Here is an 18041-nt window from a genome sequence, read left to right as displayed (position 1 = left end):
AAGTTCACCTACCAAGGAGTGCAGTTTCAATACAAAGGAGAGCGGCGGAATTCCAGAGGAGGAGAAAGCAAAGCACGGAACTCATGGCTTTCTCCCCATGATTTTTTAGCCTTGCAGTTAATTTAATTTTTTTTCTTTTTCAATTTTTTTTTCTTCTGCTGCTAAATTTTTTTAACTTTTACCCTTTTCTTTTTTAACGTTTTCTAACTAGTTTATCTAATATATATATATTTTTTCCTTTGTATATTTTTCTTTATTAGTTTCCTTCTTTTAATTGTTTCTTCTTCTTTTTTTTTTCTTTTTTCTTTTTTCTTTCTGAACCTCTTCTTATCCCCTTTCTCCCCCCTCATGACTTGGGATCACTTCTGATTTGGCTAAAGCATATTTTCCTGGGGTTGTTGCCAACTTTTTAGTATTTTACTTGCTCCTTCATATACTATTATCTGGACAAAATGACAAGGCAGAAAAATTTACCACAAAAAAAAGAACAAGAGGCAGTACCAAAGGCTAGGGACCTACTCAATACAGACATTGGTAATATGTCAGATCTAGAGTTCAGAATGACGATTCTCAAGGTTCTAGCCGGGCTCGAAAAAGGCATGGAAGATATTAGAGAAACCCTCTCGGGAGATATAAAAGCCCTTTCTGGAGAAATAAAAGAACTAAAATCTAACCAAGTTGAAATCAAAAAAGCTATTAATGAGGTGCAATCAAAAATGGAGGCTCTGACTGCTAGAATAAATGAGGCAGAAGAAAGAATTAGCGATATAGAAGACCAAATGACAGAGAATAAAGAAGCTGAGCAAAAGAGGGACAAACAGCTACTGGACCACGAGGGGAGAATTCAAGAGATAAGTGACACCATGAGATGAAACAACATTAGAATAATTGGGATTCCAGAAGAAGAGGAAACAGAGAGGGGAGCAGAAGGTATATTGGAGAGAATTATTGGAGAGAATTTCCCCAATATGGCAAAGGGAACAAGCATCAAAACCAGGAGGTTCAGAGAACCCCCCTCAAGATCAATAAGAATAGGTCCACACCCCGTCACCTAATAGTAAAATTGACAAGTCTTAGTGACAAAGAGAAGATCCTGAAAGCAGCCCAGGAAAAGAAGTCTGTAACGTACAATGGTAAAAATATTAGATTGGCAGCAGACTTATCCACAGAGACCTGGCAGGCCAGAAAGAGCTGGCATGATATATTCAGAGTACTAAACGAGAAAAACATGCAGCCAAGAATACTATATCGAGCTAGGCTATCATTGAAAATAGAAGGAGAGATTAAAAGCTTCCAGGACAAACAAAAACTGAAAGAATTTGCAAATACCAAACCAGCTCTACAGGAAATATTGAAAGGGGTCCTCTAAGCAAAGACAGACCCTAAAAGTAGTAGATCAGAAATTAACAGAGACAATATACAATAACAGTCACCTTACAGGCAATACAATGGCACTAAATTCATATCTCTCAATACTTACCCTGAATGTGAATGGGCTAAATGCCCCAATCAAAAGACACAGGGTATCAGAATGGATAAAAAAACAAAACCCATCTATATGTTGCCTACAAGAAACTCATCGTAAACCCGAAGACACCTCCAGGTTTAAAGTGAGGGGGTGGAAAAGAATTTACCATGCTAATGGACATCAGAAGAAAGCAGGAGTGGCAATCCTTATATCAGATCAATTAGATTTTAAGCCAAAGACTATAAAAAGAGATGAGGAAGGACACTATATCATACTCAAAGGAACTGTCCAACAAAAAGATCTAACAATTTTAAATATCTATGCCCCTAACGTGAGAGCAGCCAACTATATAAACCAATTAATAACAAAATCAAAGAAACACATCGACAAGAATACAATAATAGTGGGGGACTTTAACAATCCCCTAACTGAAATGGACAGATCATCCAAGCAAAAGATCAACAAGGAAATAAAGGCCTTAAATGACGCACTGGACCAGATGGACATCACAGAGATATTCAGAACATTTCATCCCAAAGCAACAGAATACACATTCTTCTCTAGTGCACATGGAACATTCTCCAGAATAGATCACATTCTCGGTCCTAAATCAGGTCTCAACTGTTATCAAAAGATTGGGATCATTCCCTGCATATTTTCAGACCACAATGCTCTAAAGCTAGAACTCAATCACAAGAGGAAATTTGGAAAGAACCCAAATACATGGAGACTAAACAGCATCCTTCTAAAGAATGAATGAGTCAACCAGGAAATTAAAGAAGAATTGAAAAAATTCATGGAAACAAATGATAATGAAAACACAACGGTTCAAAATCTGTGGGACACAACAAAGGCAGTCCTGAGAGGAAAATATATAGTGGTACAAGCCTTTCTCAAGAAACAAGAAAGGTCTCAGGAACACAACCTAACCCTACACCTAAAAGAGCTGGAGAAAGGACAAGAAAGAAAGCCTAAACCCAGCAGGAGAAGAGAAATCATAAAGATCAGAGCAGAAATCAATGAAATAGAAACCAAAAAAACAATAGAACAAATCAACGAAACTAGGAGCTGGTTCTTTGAAAGAATTAATAAGATCGATAAACCCCTGGCCAGACTTATCAAAAAGAAAAGAGAAAGGACCCAAATAAATAAAATCATGAATGAAAGAGGAGATATCACAACTAACACCAAAGAAATATAGACAATTATAAGAACATACTATGAGCAACTCTATGCCAACAAATTTGACAATCTGGAAGAAATGGATGCATTCCTAGAGACATATAAACTACCACAACTGAACCAGGAAGAAACAGAAAGGCTGAACAGACCCATAACCAGTAAGGAGATTGAAACAGTCATCAAAAATCTCCAAACAAACAAAAGCCCAGGGCCAGATGGCTTCCCGGGGGAATTCTACCAAACATTTAAAGAAGAACTAATTCCTATTCTCCTGAAACTGTTCCAAAAAATAGAAATGGAAGGAAAACTTCCAAACTCATTTTATGAGGCCAGCATCACCTTGATCCCAAAACCAGACAAGGATCCCATCAAAAAAGAGAACTACAGACCAATATCCTTGATGAACACAGATGCAAAAATTCTCGCCAAAATACTAGCCAATAGGATTCAACAGTACATTAAAAGGATTATTCACCACGACCAAGTGGGATTTATTCCAGGGCTGCAAAGTTGGTTCAACATCCGCAAATCAATCAGTGTGATACAACACATTAATAAAAGAAAGAACAAGAACCATATGATACTCTCCATAGATGCTGAAAAAGCATTTGACAAAGTACAGCATCCCTTCCTGATCAAAACTCTTCAAAGTGTAGGGACAGAGGGCACATATCTCAATATTATCAAAGCCATCTATGAAAAACCCACGGCAAATATCATTCTCAATGGAGAAACACTGAAAGCTTTTCCGCTAAGGTCAGGAACACGGCAGGGATGTCCATTATCACCACTGCTATTCAACATAGTACTAGAAGCCCTAGCCTCAGCAATCAGACAACAAAAGGAAATTAAAGGCATCCAAATCGGCAAAGAAGAAGTCAAACTATCACTCTTTGCAGATGATATGATACTATATGTGGAAAACCCAAAAGACTCCACTCCAAAACTGCTAGAACTTGTACAGGAATTCAGTAAAGTGTCAGGATATAAAATCAATGCACAGAAATCAGTTGCATTTCTCTACACCAATGACAGGACAGAAGAAAGAGAAATTAAGGAGTCCATCCCATTTACAATTGCACCCAAAACTATAAGATACCTAGGAATAAACCTAACCAAAGAGACTAAGAATCTATACTCAGAAAACTATAAAGTACTCATGAAAGAAATTGAGGAAGACACAAAGAAATGGAAAAATGTTCCATGCTCCTGGATTGGAAGAATAAATATTGTGAAGATGTCTATGCTACCTAAAGCAATCTACACATTTAATGCAATTCCTATCAAAGTACCATCCATTTTTTATAAAGAAATGGAACAAATAATCCTAAAATTTATATGGAACCAGAAAAGACCTCGAATAGCCAAAGGAATATTGAAAAAGAAAGCCAAAGTTGGTGGCATCACAATTCCGGACTTCAAGCTCTATTACAAAGCTGTCATCATCAAGACAGCATGGTACTGGCACAAAAACAGACACATAGATCAATGGAACAGAATAGAGAGCCCAGAAATAGACCCTCAACTCTATGGTCAACTCATCTTCGACAAAGCAGGAAAGAATGTCCAATGGAAAAAAGACAGCCTCTTCAATAAATGATGTTGGGAAAATTGGACAGCCACATGCAGAAAAAGGAAATTGGATCATTTCCTTACACCACACACGAAAATAGACTCAAAATGGATGAAGGATCTCAATGTGAGAAAGGAATCCATCAAAATCCTTGAGGAGAACACAGGCAGCAACCTCTTCGACCTCAGCCGCAGCAACATCTTCCTAGGAACATCGCCAAATGCAAGGGAAGCAAGGGCAAAAATGAACTTTTGGGATTTTATCAAGATCAAAAGCTTTTGCACAGCAAAGGAAACAGTTACCAAAACCAAAAGACAACTGACAGAATGGGAGAAGATATTTGCAAACGACATATCAGATAAAGGGCTACTGTCCAAAATCTATAAAGAACTTAGCAAACTCAACACCCAAAGAACAAATAATCCAATCAAGAAATGGGCAGAGGACATGAACAGACATTTCTGCAAAGAAGACATCCAGATGGCCAACAGACACATGAAAAAGTGCTCCACATCACTCGGCATCAGGGAAATACAAATCAAAACCACAATGAGATATCACCTCACACCAGTCAGAATGGCTAAAATTAACAAGTCAGGAAATGACAGATGCTGGTGAGGATGCGGAGAAAGGGGAACCCTCCTACACTGTTGGTGGGAATGCAAGCTTGTGCAACCACTCTGGAAAACAGCATGGAGGTTCCTCAAAATGTTGAAAATAGAACTACCCTATGACCCAGCAATTGCATTGCTGGGTATTTACCCTAAAGATACAAACGTAGTGATCCGAAGGGGCACGTGCACCCGAATGTTTATAGCAGCAATGTCTACAATAGCCAAACTATGGAAAGAACCTAGATGTCCATCAACAGACGAATGGATAAAGAAGATGTGGTATATATACACAATGGAATACTATGCAGCCATCAAAAGAAATAAAATCTTGCCATTTGCGACGACGTGGATGGAACTAGAGGGTATCATGCTTAGCGAAATAAGTCAATCGGATAAAGACAACTATCATATGATCTCCCTGATATGAGGGAGAGGAGATGCAACATGGGGGGGTTAAGGGGGTAGAAGAGTAAATGAAACAAGATGGGATTGGGAAGGAGACAAACCATAAGTGACTCTTAATCTCACAAAACAAATTGAGGGTTGATGGGGGGAGGGGAGTTGGCGGGGGTAGGATTTGGACATTGGGGAGGGTATAGGCTATGGTGAGTGCTGTGAAGTGTGTAAACCTGGCGATTCACAAACCTGTACCCCTGGGGATAAAAATATATGTTTATAAAAAATAAAATTTAAAAATAAAATAAAATAATTAAGGAAAAATAAAATAAAAAATATATATCTATATTAAAGAAAGATAAGAAACGAAAATGGATAGAGTGGGCAAAGTTAGGATAGGCCTTCAAATACTTAATTTCTTCCTCTAATTTCCCGAGCTTCAAACCTTCTAAATATCACACATGAAAACAAATGTCTCCTCATTGTGTTATTGGGAACACACATTTCTTTTCATTATACTTCAGACGTTATTAATTACTCTGGTGCAATGTTATTAAAAACTGTTTTTGATTATCTGACTTTCCTGGGCATGTGAGTGAGCCACAATGTCAGTTTCATATTAAAAATATGTCGTTCGTGAAAACTAACTACAGAAATAAAGTATGTGTTTAATTAAGAAAAAAAATTATGCGACAGTGTTGAACCTTGTGTATATGTTGTTTGGTACTTGTGGAGGTGTGCCTTCAGAGTATATGTCTAAAAATAGAATTCCTAGACATAGGGTAAGTGAATATGCAGATTTGTTAGATCTTGTCAAATTTGCCTCCTCTAGTTATATATTGCATTATTGTCAGCAATGTAGTAGAATACCTATTTGCCCCAAAATCTCATCAATAGATCATGCATTAGGTTTCACCAATAAGTGGTATCTCAGTGCAGGTTTAATTTGCATTTTTCTCCTTTGAGAAAATGAGCAGTTTTTCATATACTTAAGGGTATTTGTTTTTCTATTTCTGTGTCTTGAATGTTTGTGTCTCTTGTCTCTTTTGTTCTAGGCTTTTTGAGGACCAAGATTCTTGAAGTAAGGTAGTAGCCAGACATTGGGTGGATGGAAGCAGGTGCTCCTCACTAACTGCTAGCAGGATAATCCTTAGCTAAGTCCTTGGCTCCTGTCACATACTAAGAATCTTAGAAAATCAGAGCAGGAATAACTATTTCAGATTAGCTAGTTCAGTCCTCTCATATTATAGATGAATAAAAGGAATCCCAGAGAGTGGGAGGGACTTTCTTTAGTTCACACAGAAAATTAGTGATAATGTGGAACTTGAACCCAATTTCTCTTTCCCCCAGGGCTACTTCAAATTAATATGTAAATGATTTATGTGTTGATTTTTGTACTTTCACTGAGATAATCACAGACAACATTTTGGGAAGAAATTGCCTTTCAATTAGCCCAAATTACAAATATTGGCAATAAATATAAAAGGCATCCTCTTGCTAATTCTGCCTTTTTATCTACATTAGTGTCTATAATGCTAATTTGTTATAGAAATATAAAAAAGAACAGAATGTCAGAGTTGCACTGAATCTTGGTGATATCTCATTATATTACAGGGAAACCTGAGATCCAGAGATGCAGAATTTATCACAGGGGGAGACCAAGAGGGCCATTTAGCCTGGAGCCTCACCTTCACTAAGGGTTTCAAGTTTAGGTATTTGAGATCTTCTCCAAATGAGGTTAAAAATGTATGATTACTGCATTTTTGTGAGTGTGATGATAGCTTTATTTTGAAAAATAGACACACATAAAATCCATTGCAATTTTTCTAAGCTTGTTGTCTCATTTCTGTACTTTTTAATATACCAGGAGAAGCCTTGAGGGTGACCTGCCCATGATTATCAAGAAAGCTAGTAACTGAACTGACACCAGAACCCAGATTTACTGACCTGTCCATAGTCAGAGTGCTTTCTGCTGCACCATACTTCTTAAGAGCAACTGGCTCTTATGAGTCAAGTAAATTCATCTTTATCCACAACATTGAATCCTCTGGCCAAAAAGCACGACCCATGCCACATAAACACACCATCTCGGAGCTCATCACCAGGCCTACTCTCTACAATATGTCTTTCCTGTCTGCCATACCCAAGCAAAAAGTTGGCCACAATCTTAATAACTCCCATTTCTTGAGAATCTCTTATGTGCTATGCACTTTATCTGTGCTCATTCAAATACACAGAAAAGTCCTGCATGTTGGGCAATACTATTTTCATTTTACAGATGACTAAACAGGCTAAGAGAGGTTATCTAAGATTATATCTAAGAGGTTAGATGATATCTAAGAGGTTATCTAAGATTATACAGGTAAATAAGTGATACAGCTGGAATTTAAAATCAAATTTATCTGACTACAAAGCCTGTGTTCAGCCCACTTTATCTGGTATTACCCTTCAACTGAGATGCATGACGACTCTGGGAGGATATATATACAAGGGCCAAGGCAAAATCACCTTCTTTATAGAGCACTCAGCCTGTCCAGGATTAAACAGTTGGCGGCTGGGATTTAAAGAACTGACAAACAGTTTCTCTGCAATGTACCCTGTGGGCCAATCCTCAAATAGAAACTCTTCCTGAAAACCCAGAAGTTACTTACTTGACCAAGTGTCTTATAAGAAGTTCCAGCATCTCTCGATTCTTTTCAGGCAGCTTATATACCAGGGAATGAATAGCTCCCAGCCGGTAATCCAGGTTGTCAGACTCTGAGAGAGAACAGAGAGAGACAGTTTTGCCTTTTAGGCAACTGGATCAAGCAAACTCTCATATATGCATGCGTACACACACACACACACAATCAGAAACAGAGAGATGAAAAGAGACCGAGAGATAAACTGGCACAATGAAACAATGGCAAAGAGACACCAAGGAAAAAAGACATTGAGACAGAGAGAGAGGGAGAAAGACAAAGAGACCAAAAGAGAGATAAAAGACAAAAAGAGAGATAATAACACAGAAATAGGTCGAGGAGTTTAAAGAGAGAGAGAGAGAGAGAGAATAGAAAGATGAGAACACAAGACTATCTCTGAGGAAGTCAAAGTTCTAGGTACAGCAGGTTTTTCCTACAGTTTCACATGTAAACTTCCACTGGAAACCCTTGCCCACCCATCTTTTTGTGGTGCTGGGAGGGGTACTGCCACCTTTGGGTTTATGTGAAAATCCCTGAGACAGTTCAGAGGTCTCAGGTCAGATCAAAGGTCCCTTGCCTCGGGGTGCCTGGGTGGCTCAGTGGGTTAAAGCCTCTGCCTTCGGCTCAGGTCAGGATCTCAGGGTCCTGAGATCGAGCCCCACATGGGGCTCTCTGCTAGGCGGGGAGCCTGCTTCCTCCTCTCTCTCTCTGCCTGCCTCTCTGCCTACTTGTGATCTGTCTCTCTAAAAAAAAAAAGGTCCCTTGCCTCAACAAAAATTCATTATGAGGTCAAGTCTTATCAGTCTTTTTCCTGTACACCACAGAGAGCACAGAATAGAAGGGCGATGTAAAGATAGGAAGGGATACTCATACAGTGGCCTCAGCCAAAATTTTTAATACTTCTTCAGCTGCCAACTTTTGGGGTGATTCTATATGCCTTATTTCCCATGCAATGTTCTACTGCACCCTCAGTTTTATCATCTAGAAAATATGATTCTAGCATTAACAGATTAGGAGTAATAATTCATAGCACAAATGAAAAGCATTCAAAAAGGCAAAGCTATGAAAAAAATCTAAAACAGCAACTATAATGAAACCATTCTGCTTCCCCCTAGTTATGTGAATTAATGCTCTTGTTCTGGCAGAAGAGGCATATTCAGTCAGTAAAGCCCTCACACCTGTAACATCCTTCATGTTAGCCAGTTTTATTCAACCTATTCAACTTACACTTATTTATGGAAAATAATATAACACTTGAGTTAGACAGCAAGCAAGAATACTCTCATTTGGTAGCAGACAAAAATCTATGGATATTTTTTCCCCTCACTTTTTCTCAAGCAGTTTTCTAGGTTTATTGCTAATGAACATTATTAAGAAGCCAAGACAACACAATTAACTAGCAACATAAATACTTACTGGCAGCAGAGACCAGCTCTTTGTGAAGTCTATAGGTCATGACAGGTTCAGAAAGATTCCTGAAATTAATGAAGACTGTAAGTTCCTTTGGGGAAGCCTTGGATTTTCAGTTCTGTGGGCAGCAAGGCTTAAAGTTTCTAATCCCTATAGCTTAGTGAGATTACATATATTTCTCTCTTCACCTGAAACTTTGTCAGAGGAATGCCACTTACTGGTAAATCAATAGAAGACCTGCAAAAGTATAAGCCAATTAGTCCTGCAGGGTCTCTAATTAGTTTCCAAAGGTGAAAGGAGTCACAAACCAGCCCTGAAAAATTCCAAAGTGGACCCAATCTGAATGCTGCTATAAAGTCCTTGCAGTTTGATAGTTCCTTAGTTTTCAAAGTACTATCATATCTGTCTTCCCATCTGATCCTTCCAATGATCCTGTGACATGGAGCAGTTATTCAAATCCCAGCTTAATGGAGGAGAAAACTGAAGTCCAACAGATTTCTTTATTTAGTTAAAAAAAAAAAAATATATATATATATATATATATATATATATATATATATATATAGGCTGAGCACCTACAGATACCTGACATTGTGCCAGATATTGGGATCCAAAGATGAGTAAGACAGACCCCCAAACCTCCAAGAGCTAATAGTCTAGTTGAGAAGAGTGCCATATACAGAATTAACAATGTAAAAGGACCAGTGTGATGATGATAATATTAGTAAATGCTTTACTGTTCTAAATGATTTGCATATATTTACTAATTTAATCCTCATGACAACACTGTAAGGTAGATATTGTTATTATATCCATTTATATAATCCATTTTATAAATGGGGAAACTGAAGTTCAGAAAAGTTAAATAAGTCATCCAAGACCACGCAAAGCCGTAAGTGGCAGAACTAGGCAGTCTTTCTTGAATCTATGCTCTTATTCACTATGTTATACGGTCTGACACTACTATTATCATAGTAATCCAGTTGAGAGGTAATAAAGACCTAAACAAAAATAGTGGCATCAAAGAAAAAAAGAAATGATAAGAATTATTTAAAAGACATTAAAGATAGAACTTCTTCAATGATTGGGTGTACTGGTAAGGGAGAGAGTCATCTGGTTTGTGAGACTGGATAGAATAGAAATGGATTCAGAAGGAAGTAGAGATGTTAAGCCAGAGGGACTTTTGGGGTAGCCAAAGGGACATGTCTATTAGGCAGATGGATAGAATACCCTACTAGATCTGAGAAGTAAATATGAAAATCATAAACCTAGGTGAGGGTTTAAAACCATGAACATAGTTGAGCAGTTAAAACCACAAGAACAGATACCACTGCTCAAGGAGAGATGACCAACTCATAGCCAAGAACTACATGAGGCCTTCCAATTATTATTTGTTCAGAATAGTGTATTAAAAAGACGAATTGTATTAGTTGTCAAAATATAAAAAAAACTGAGATACCTCACATAAAATCTGCATTTTCTACCTCTATTGAAAAATGGAAAGACCTGGCTATATTGAGCCCATATGGTTATTTGTGGAAATAAATACTATTGCTGATTATATATAAACAAAGGGATCACTATGCAAATACAGGTTCAATATGTAATGTTTTAATAGGAAAGTAGTCTGCTTCATTCATTTTTGTGGATATTTGAAATTTCCAACCCTCAATTATAGTAAAAAGAGAGGAGAATCCTGGAAAATATCAGGTAGAAAGTCCATAAAGGGAACTGCTAAAAATGGTCAAAAAAGGTATGAGGAAAGCCAAAAACAAGTGATACAGTAGAATCCAAAAGCGGAGAAAGTATCAAGGAGTCCTCATTAACAACTTCAAATGTTGCAAAGAAATCAAGTAAGGAGTAACAATTGTACATTGTGTTTAGCTCTGAGGGAATCACTAGTGACCTTGGCAAGAGCATTTGCAGTGGAGCAGAAGTGTTGGGATGGTGACTGCAGTGGGTTAAGGAGAAAACTGGGGGGTTAAGAAGTAGAGACACTGGGACACCTGGATGGCTCAGGTGGTTTAGTGTCTGCCTTTGGCTCAGGTCATGATCCCAGTGTCCTGGGATCAAGTCTAGCATTGGGCTCTTTGCACAGCGAGGAGCCTGCTTCTCCTTCTGCATGCACTCCCCATTTATATGCTATCTAACAAATAAATAAATTTTTAGTCTTAAAAAAAAGAAGTAGAGACACTGTGTGTAGATTACTTCATGTACTGATGCTTGGATAGGCATGAATTATCCCTCTTATTAGGCAATCTCATCCAAGCTCCTGCCTCCCAATTATCATATACATCGTCGATGATTCACAAAGTTTTAACTCAAGCTCAGAATTCTTCTGAGTTCATTCCCATATATTCAATTGCTCACTTAATATCTTGCCCTGATGTCATCAGACACCCACATTTGACATATCTAAAGTCCATCTTGTCATCTCCCCTGAATCTAGTCTTTTTCTTGTGTTTCTCAAATCAGCAAATTTATGGCTACCATTTGGTTATATGGGCCATAAACTTGGAAGTCATTCTTTTATCTCCATCTCTCCTATTCTCATATCTAAATTTACTCCCTAAATTTCTTGAATATGCTTATTTCTACCAATCTACACTGCTAGTTCAAGTAGAAGCATCATCTCTTTCATAGACCACAGCAATAGCCTACTAATTGGTTTCTATCTCTACCTATTTTGATACCCTCTAATCTGATCTTTATATGTTTTTTTCAAAATGCAAATCTCATCATATAACCTACTGCTTAAAATCTCTCAATTTATTCCCATTCCTTTTAAAATAAATCCAGACCCCAATTCTTATGTCCCATATGACCTTGCATGATCTGGCTCCTAACATCTCTCCCTCTCTCTCTATACTACAGTACTCCACCTATACTGGTATACCTAGTTTCTTGAAGGGATCATTCTCTCTTGTGCTTCAAGGCCTTGTGTATATCTCTGTCTGGAACTACCTCTTCTCAGCTGACTGTAAGTTATAATTCAAACATCAGTTCAAAATCCACCAGAATAAATCAGGTATTCCTATTACATGCCTTCATAACACCTTGCACCTTTTCTTCAGAGCACTTATTATGGTTTGTTATATTTGTATGATTATTTGTTTTTTACTGCTTTCCTAACTGGACTATAACTTTTTTTAAATTTAGGGACCACATCTATTCACAATTATATGCCTATTGCCTAGTATCATGCTAGGCATAGACTAGACACTCAAGAAATGTTTATTGAATGATTTAGTAAATGGCAGAATGAATTTATTCATTTATGAAAAAACACACAAGGTCAAAGAGATGTGCTTTACAGGAGTATATTTATATGCTGAGAGGAAAGAGCCAGTTGGATAAGAGAGAGTAAAGATACTAGCGAGAGAAAGGATAGTTTTAATGAATCTTAGAACACTGGAAAAATAAAATTAAATTTAAAAAAAGGAAAGGATAGTTTTAGTTTTTAGGGTACTTTCCTGGAAATGTTGGAGATAAGGGATAAGTTATGTACGTATAACACAGATGAAGAGTCCCCTTTCTGAAAATACTGAATTATTTGAGAAACCTAAAGGGTGGTAACTGGTTAATGCATATTAAAGGCCCATACATTAAGTGTTAAGGACAAATCTCTCATTGGAGGTATTGCTCATTCAGGCTTTCAGGCTTGATCTTCCCATCTTTAAAAGGGGTCACACTGCTTATTATGGGATGAGTTGGAAAAGATTTAATGTGGGGAGTTACTTAACCTATATAAATCTTTGAAAAAAATTGACTCCTTTGAAAAAGGCTAGAGACATAGAATCATTTACTCTCACTATTATCATCACCAGTCTTCTAAAAGTATGCATAGTAGATTGCTCTCTGTCTTCACTAATATTACCCAGGCAACTTCAAGAAAGCTATAGCCCCTGAGGATGGGAAACGGAAAGAAGATGCTCCAATACCAGTGACCTATATGTCAGGGATACTTAGGTTCAAATAATGTGAGCTGTGAGCATGGATAATACTTAACTGGAAAGTGGTGCCTTCCAATTTCCTCACCTGTAAAATTAGTTATGATACCACATACCTTATAGGATTATTGTAAAAAACAAAAAACAAAAAAACGATATTGTCAATGTAAGCAACTAGAACACCTTCTAAAAACAGTACATTTCTTCTTTGGCAGATGCCAGAGAAATACTCCTGGAAAGAGCATTCATGTTTATATAAAGTTCTAAGATGATACTACAGCAAAAGGTCATTTAACAGCAATATCTGGGACCCAATTTATTCTGGATTAATGATATTCAAGTATCTATCCAAGTACCTAAAGAGTACAATAATTGAAAAAAAGACATTTAGTAAATAATGTATAATACATACAATTGGACATAAAGAATAGAAAGAAATGAATGAGTATATGTCCCCTCCAAAAAATATATGCCCCAAATATTTTTACATAATACAAATTTATGACAGTGAACTAAATGATCTATATATTACCACTGTGCATCACCAAATTTTGCTGATAAGGTAAATTTTGTTTTCTTATTGCTCTCAATTCACTCAGTTCTAACATTTGTGTAATTGTATTTTCTTGTTTTTTATTTCTATTATATGGATGAATGCATAAAACATGACACATAACACATAACACAGAAACACAAATATGTTTGTACAAATGCAATTTAATGTTTCAAAATAGTTATTGTTCAACCAAGCATGTTAACAACATTGAATTGTCATAAATACTGATATTATTCATGAGCACATTGTGACATCACTCTACGCACAATGGCAAAACTTCCATTACTTTAAGGAAAAGCCATTTTTCAATAATAATTCTATTATTTTGATGCTTAATTTGCCTAAATTCCCAAATTAAAGGTTTTCTAATACATGTTCTTTTTTGATGGAAATTATTTTCACTCTTTTTTTTATAGCAAACCTATCCAAACTCCTGAGCTCCTTCAGCTATCCAACCACATAATCTCCAATCTTCACCTAGACAAATTTCACCAACTATGAAAAACAAATTCCCAAATTGTATCAGGCATACCTGAGGTAGAATTTCAAAGAGCTGGTGATTGTCTTAATGTCCCAGTCACTACTATGAAAATCAACGTCTCCTGGGCATTTAGGATCTATTTGAGGAAAAAAAAATTAAAAAGTTAATATTCTAACAGTTCTTACTTTTCACCCCTTGCCTGGGTGGCTCAGTTGGTTAAGCAACTGCATTTGGCTCAGGTCATGATCCCAGGATCAAGTTCCGCATCGGGATCCCAGCAACACGGGGAGTCTGCTTCTCCCACTGACCTTCTCCCCTCTCATGCTCGCTCTCTCTCTCTCATAAATAAATAAACAAAATCTTTAAAAAAAAAAAAAGAAAAAGAAAGTGGGGTGTCCAGGTGGCACAGTTGGTTAAGCATCAGACTCTTGGTTTCTGCTTGGGTCATGATCTCAGGGTGGTGAGACAGAGATCTGGCTTGGGCTCTGTGTTCAGTGCCTCAGAGTCTGCCTGAGAGACTCTTTCTCTCTCTCTCTCTCTCTCTGCTCCTCCCCCACCTTCTCTCTCTAAAGTAAATAAAATCTTTAAAGAAGAAAAATAAAATACATTATATTAAAGATAGTCACTCTACCCAGTTTTCAAGAGATGAAAACTTTGTACAACAACCATATCTTTGATGTCTTAAAAATTCCCTTGCATTCCATTCAGGCATGTAAGACGTTTGAAGTCATGTCTTCCAACCACACAAGGAAAAAATGTATAATAAACCAAAAATCAACTCCTCTTAGATCCATCAGAGATCTGAGGTCACACAACAAACTACTGTCCTCTAAACTGAAGAGAGAAACTGGGAGATCCAGAAAATCGAAACTTACTAGAAGAGAAACCCAGGAGCAGAAAACTCTTGGGGAACAGTACAAGGTTAGGAAAACCTAACCTACAGTTGAGTTGCTAGAGGCTCAGTGGATAAGTTTGAGAGTTAAAAATTCTAAGGGGGGCCGGTCCTGGGGTTCCTGCACACTTCTGTGAATTTTGCCTCCAGGAGCCCTATGAGATTCTCACAGTGAAGATCTAAAACAATTCACTCACGTTTCTGGGCTCTTTCTTTCTTTCTGTCTTTCTGTCTTTTTTTCAGGTATCAAGAGAGCACAAGCAGGGGGAGCAGCAGAGGGAGAGAGGAGAGAGAGAAGGAGCCTGATGTGGGGCTTCATCCCAGGACCCTGGGGTCATCACCTGAGCTGAAGGCAGATGCCTAATGACTGAGCCACCAAGATGCCCCTTCATGCTTCTTTTTAATAAAAGGATAAGAACCATACAATTCTCTCAATAGATGCTGAAAAAAGCATTGACAAAATATAGCATACTTTCTTGATAAAAACTCTGCAGTGTAGGGACAGAAGGAACATACCTCAATATCATAAAAACCATATAGGAAAAACCCACAGTGAATATCATTCTTAATGGAGAAAAACTGAGAGGTTTCCCTCTAAAGTCAGGAGCACAACAGGGATGTCCGCTCTCCCCGCTGTTGTTCAACATAGTACTAGAAGTCCTAGCTTCAGCAATCAGAAAATCAAGAGAAATAAATGGCATCCAAATCAGCAAAGAAGAAGTCAAATTCTCACTTTTCACCAGAAATAGCTATGCTGGTGGAGCTATTTCAGACCTGGATCCTGTTATATACATAGGAAAGAGGGATGTGATCTTATAAAAGGGTAGAGACTACTTTAGCAGTTTAAAGTAAATTCATCTGTGAACTATTGGTTTTCCCTGGATTCAAATTACATCAAGATTATTAATAACATTTGTAACCCTGAAGCAATAATTCTTTGTCAGCAAATTTATCCAAAGTATACATCAGAATAGACTCATCTATAAATATGTCATCACAAAAAAGGAAGAAAGTTAAATGCTCAATAATAAGGAAGTTATCTGATAAATATTGGTTCTTTTATTTACCATAATTTTATGTACCCATTAAAATATTTACAAAGTATTTCTAACCATATGTGAAATGCATATGTCATGATAATGTGGTTGGCCATCTAAGTCTAAGTCACCCTACACATCCTCCAGAAAACATGGAATGAAGAGGAAAACAGGGTTACACAAAGCCATATCCTCCACATAACAGAAACATAGAGAATACCCAAATTCCAAATCACTTGAAAATAGAAATATAAACACTAAATCCCAGGGAGCTATCACTAATATTCCTTTACCACAAACATTTGCAGAGAGCAAGCAAAATGCCATCAAAATTTCATTCGTAAGAAAATAAGAGGTCTGGAGGACTAAAATTAATCTAAAACCAGCACCAGAAAGACAAAGTCTAAACAAAGTATAAAAATACTGAAAAATAGAGCAAATCAGAGCACTTATGGAAGAGTGCTCCAAGTGATCTTCAAAAAAAGTCATGAAAAGGTATTGTTCCTAGGAAAGGAAAGGGCAAAACATAATGGAAAGACATCAGGCAAAGGGAAGTGAAGCAAAAGATAAAAATTTAGGAATGGGCAAAGATCTACCAGGAAAATGCAATCAGTATCAGACAAAGTAGATTCCAAGCCCAAAAGTACGAAATGAGACAAAGAACACTTTTTAATGCTAAAAGACATAGTCAAAATGAAAGTAAAACAGAGGGGGGGACAAGATGGCGGGGAAGTAGGAGGAGGCGCCTTTTCAACCTGTACCATAAAGTGAGCTGATTACCTACCAAAGAACTCCGATCACCCATGAAATCAGCCTGAGATCAGAATTATACACATCTGGATCTCTACAGGGGCAGAAGACGCCAGTGGGCAGGTAAAGCAGAGTGGGAAAAGTGGACTGATATTGGAAGATAAACAGAAGGGGGAGGGAGCCACCAGAGGTGACCAGTTGGAAAGTAATACCCGTAATACGAGCGAGAGTGCCCTGCATCTGGGGACCAGCATTAACTTGGAGACTGGTTGAAAGCCAGGACAGCCTCCCCTGGTACTGAGCCAGAAAGAGTGCGGTGGAGAAACCAGGTCTTGGTCCCTGAGCCACCAGCGCTCCCGAGATTGCATGGGATCTGGCCCCTGTGAGGGGATGGGAGCCACGCTGGACAGCAGAACTCGTGAGCCCTGCTACAGAGCCTGAGATGCGCGCGGCCCTCATCCTCCCCTGAGAGAGGTACAAAGGCCCAGCCAGCGCTCTTTGACACGCACCATTGTTTCAGAGCCTAAGACGCACACCCCAAATTCTCCCCTGAGAGAGGTGCAAGAAGGCCCAGCCTGGTGCTTTCGGACCTGCGCCCCATTCTCAGAGCCTGAGACCACGTGAACCACAGCCTCCCCTGAAAGAGGTGCTCACAAGCCAGGTGCTCTTAGACCCAGAAAGACCAGGCACTCCCAGCCCAGGCCAGCGGGAAAATCTCAGTATTCGATGGTTGCTTGGAACCTCTCTGGTGGTCTGGAGCTGCCCAAACAGCTGCCCCTGCTTTGGTTTTGGGTACAAGCAAAAGATCCTGCATCCCCAGGGACTGCGACTCGGAGCCTGCTCTGCGAGTGGCCAAGGGGGGATTTATATGGGCTCTGCAGCCCCCACAGAAGAACAGACTGAGGCTTCTCTCTGAGAGGGAGGTCAGGGTGCAGTTTGCTTTCCTCTAAACCTACAAAAACCATCAAAAGTGGTCAAGGAGAGAGGAAAAAAAAAAAAGGTGAACAAACATAAAAACCTCCAGAGACCAAAAGCCTGAAAAAACCGGTTT

At 38.2% G+C, this 18041-nt stretch overlaps 1 protein-coding gene across 4 annotated transcripts in view; it reads right to left on the bottom strand.

The window, feature by feature from the left end:
- OPHN1 (oligophrenin 1) overlaps window positions 1-18041 on the bottom strand; it is a 559535-nt gene that overhangs the window by 159458 nt on the left and 382036 nt on the right. For all 4 annotated transcript variants that reach the window (XM_047715714.1, XM_047715717.1, XM_047715716.1 and 1 more), the window contains exons 16-18: window positions 14363-14447; window positions 9331-9389; window positions 7885-7990 (exon numbers count right to left, since the gene is read on the bottom strand). In XM_047715714.1, coding sequence (XP_047571670.1) covers window positions 7885-7990; window positions 9331-9389; window positions 14363-14447 — 250 coding nt within the window. The remainder of the gene's footprint in view (window positions 1-7884; window positions 7991-9330; window positions 9390-14362; window positions 14448-18041) is intronic.

Source organism: Lutra lutra, chromosome X (genome assembly GCF_902655055.1).
Source record: "Lutra lutra chromosome X, mLutLut1.2, whole genome shotgun sequence".
Taxonomy (NCBI): Eukaryota; Metazoa; Chordata; class Mammalia; order Carnivora; family Mustelidae; genus Lutra; species Lutra lutra.
The sequence above is the reverse complement of the archived record's forward strand: the minus strand, read 5'-3'. Positions and strand labels throughout refer to the sequence as shown.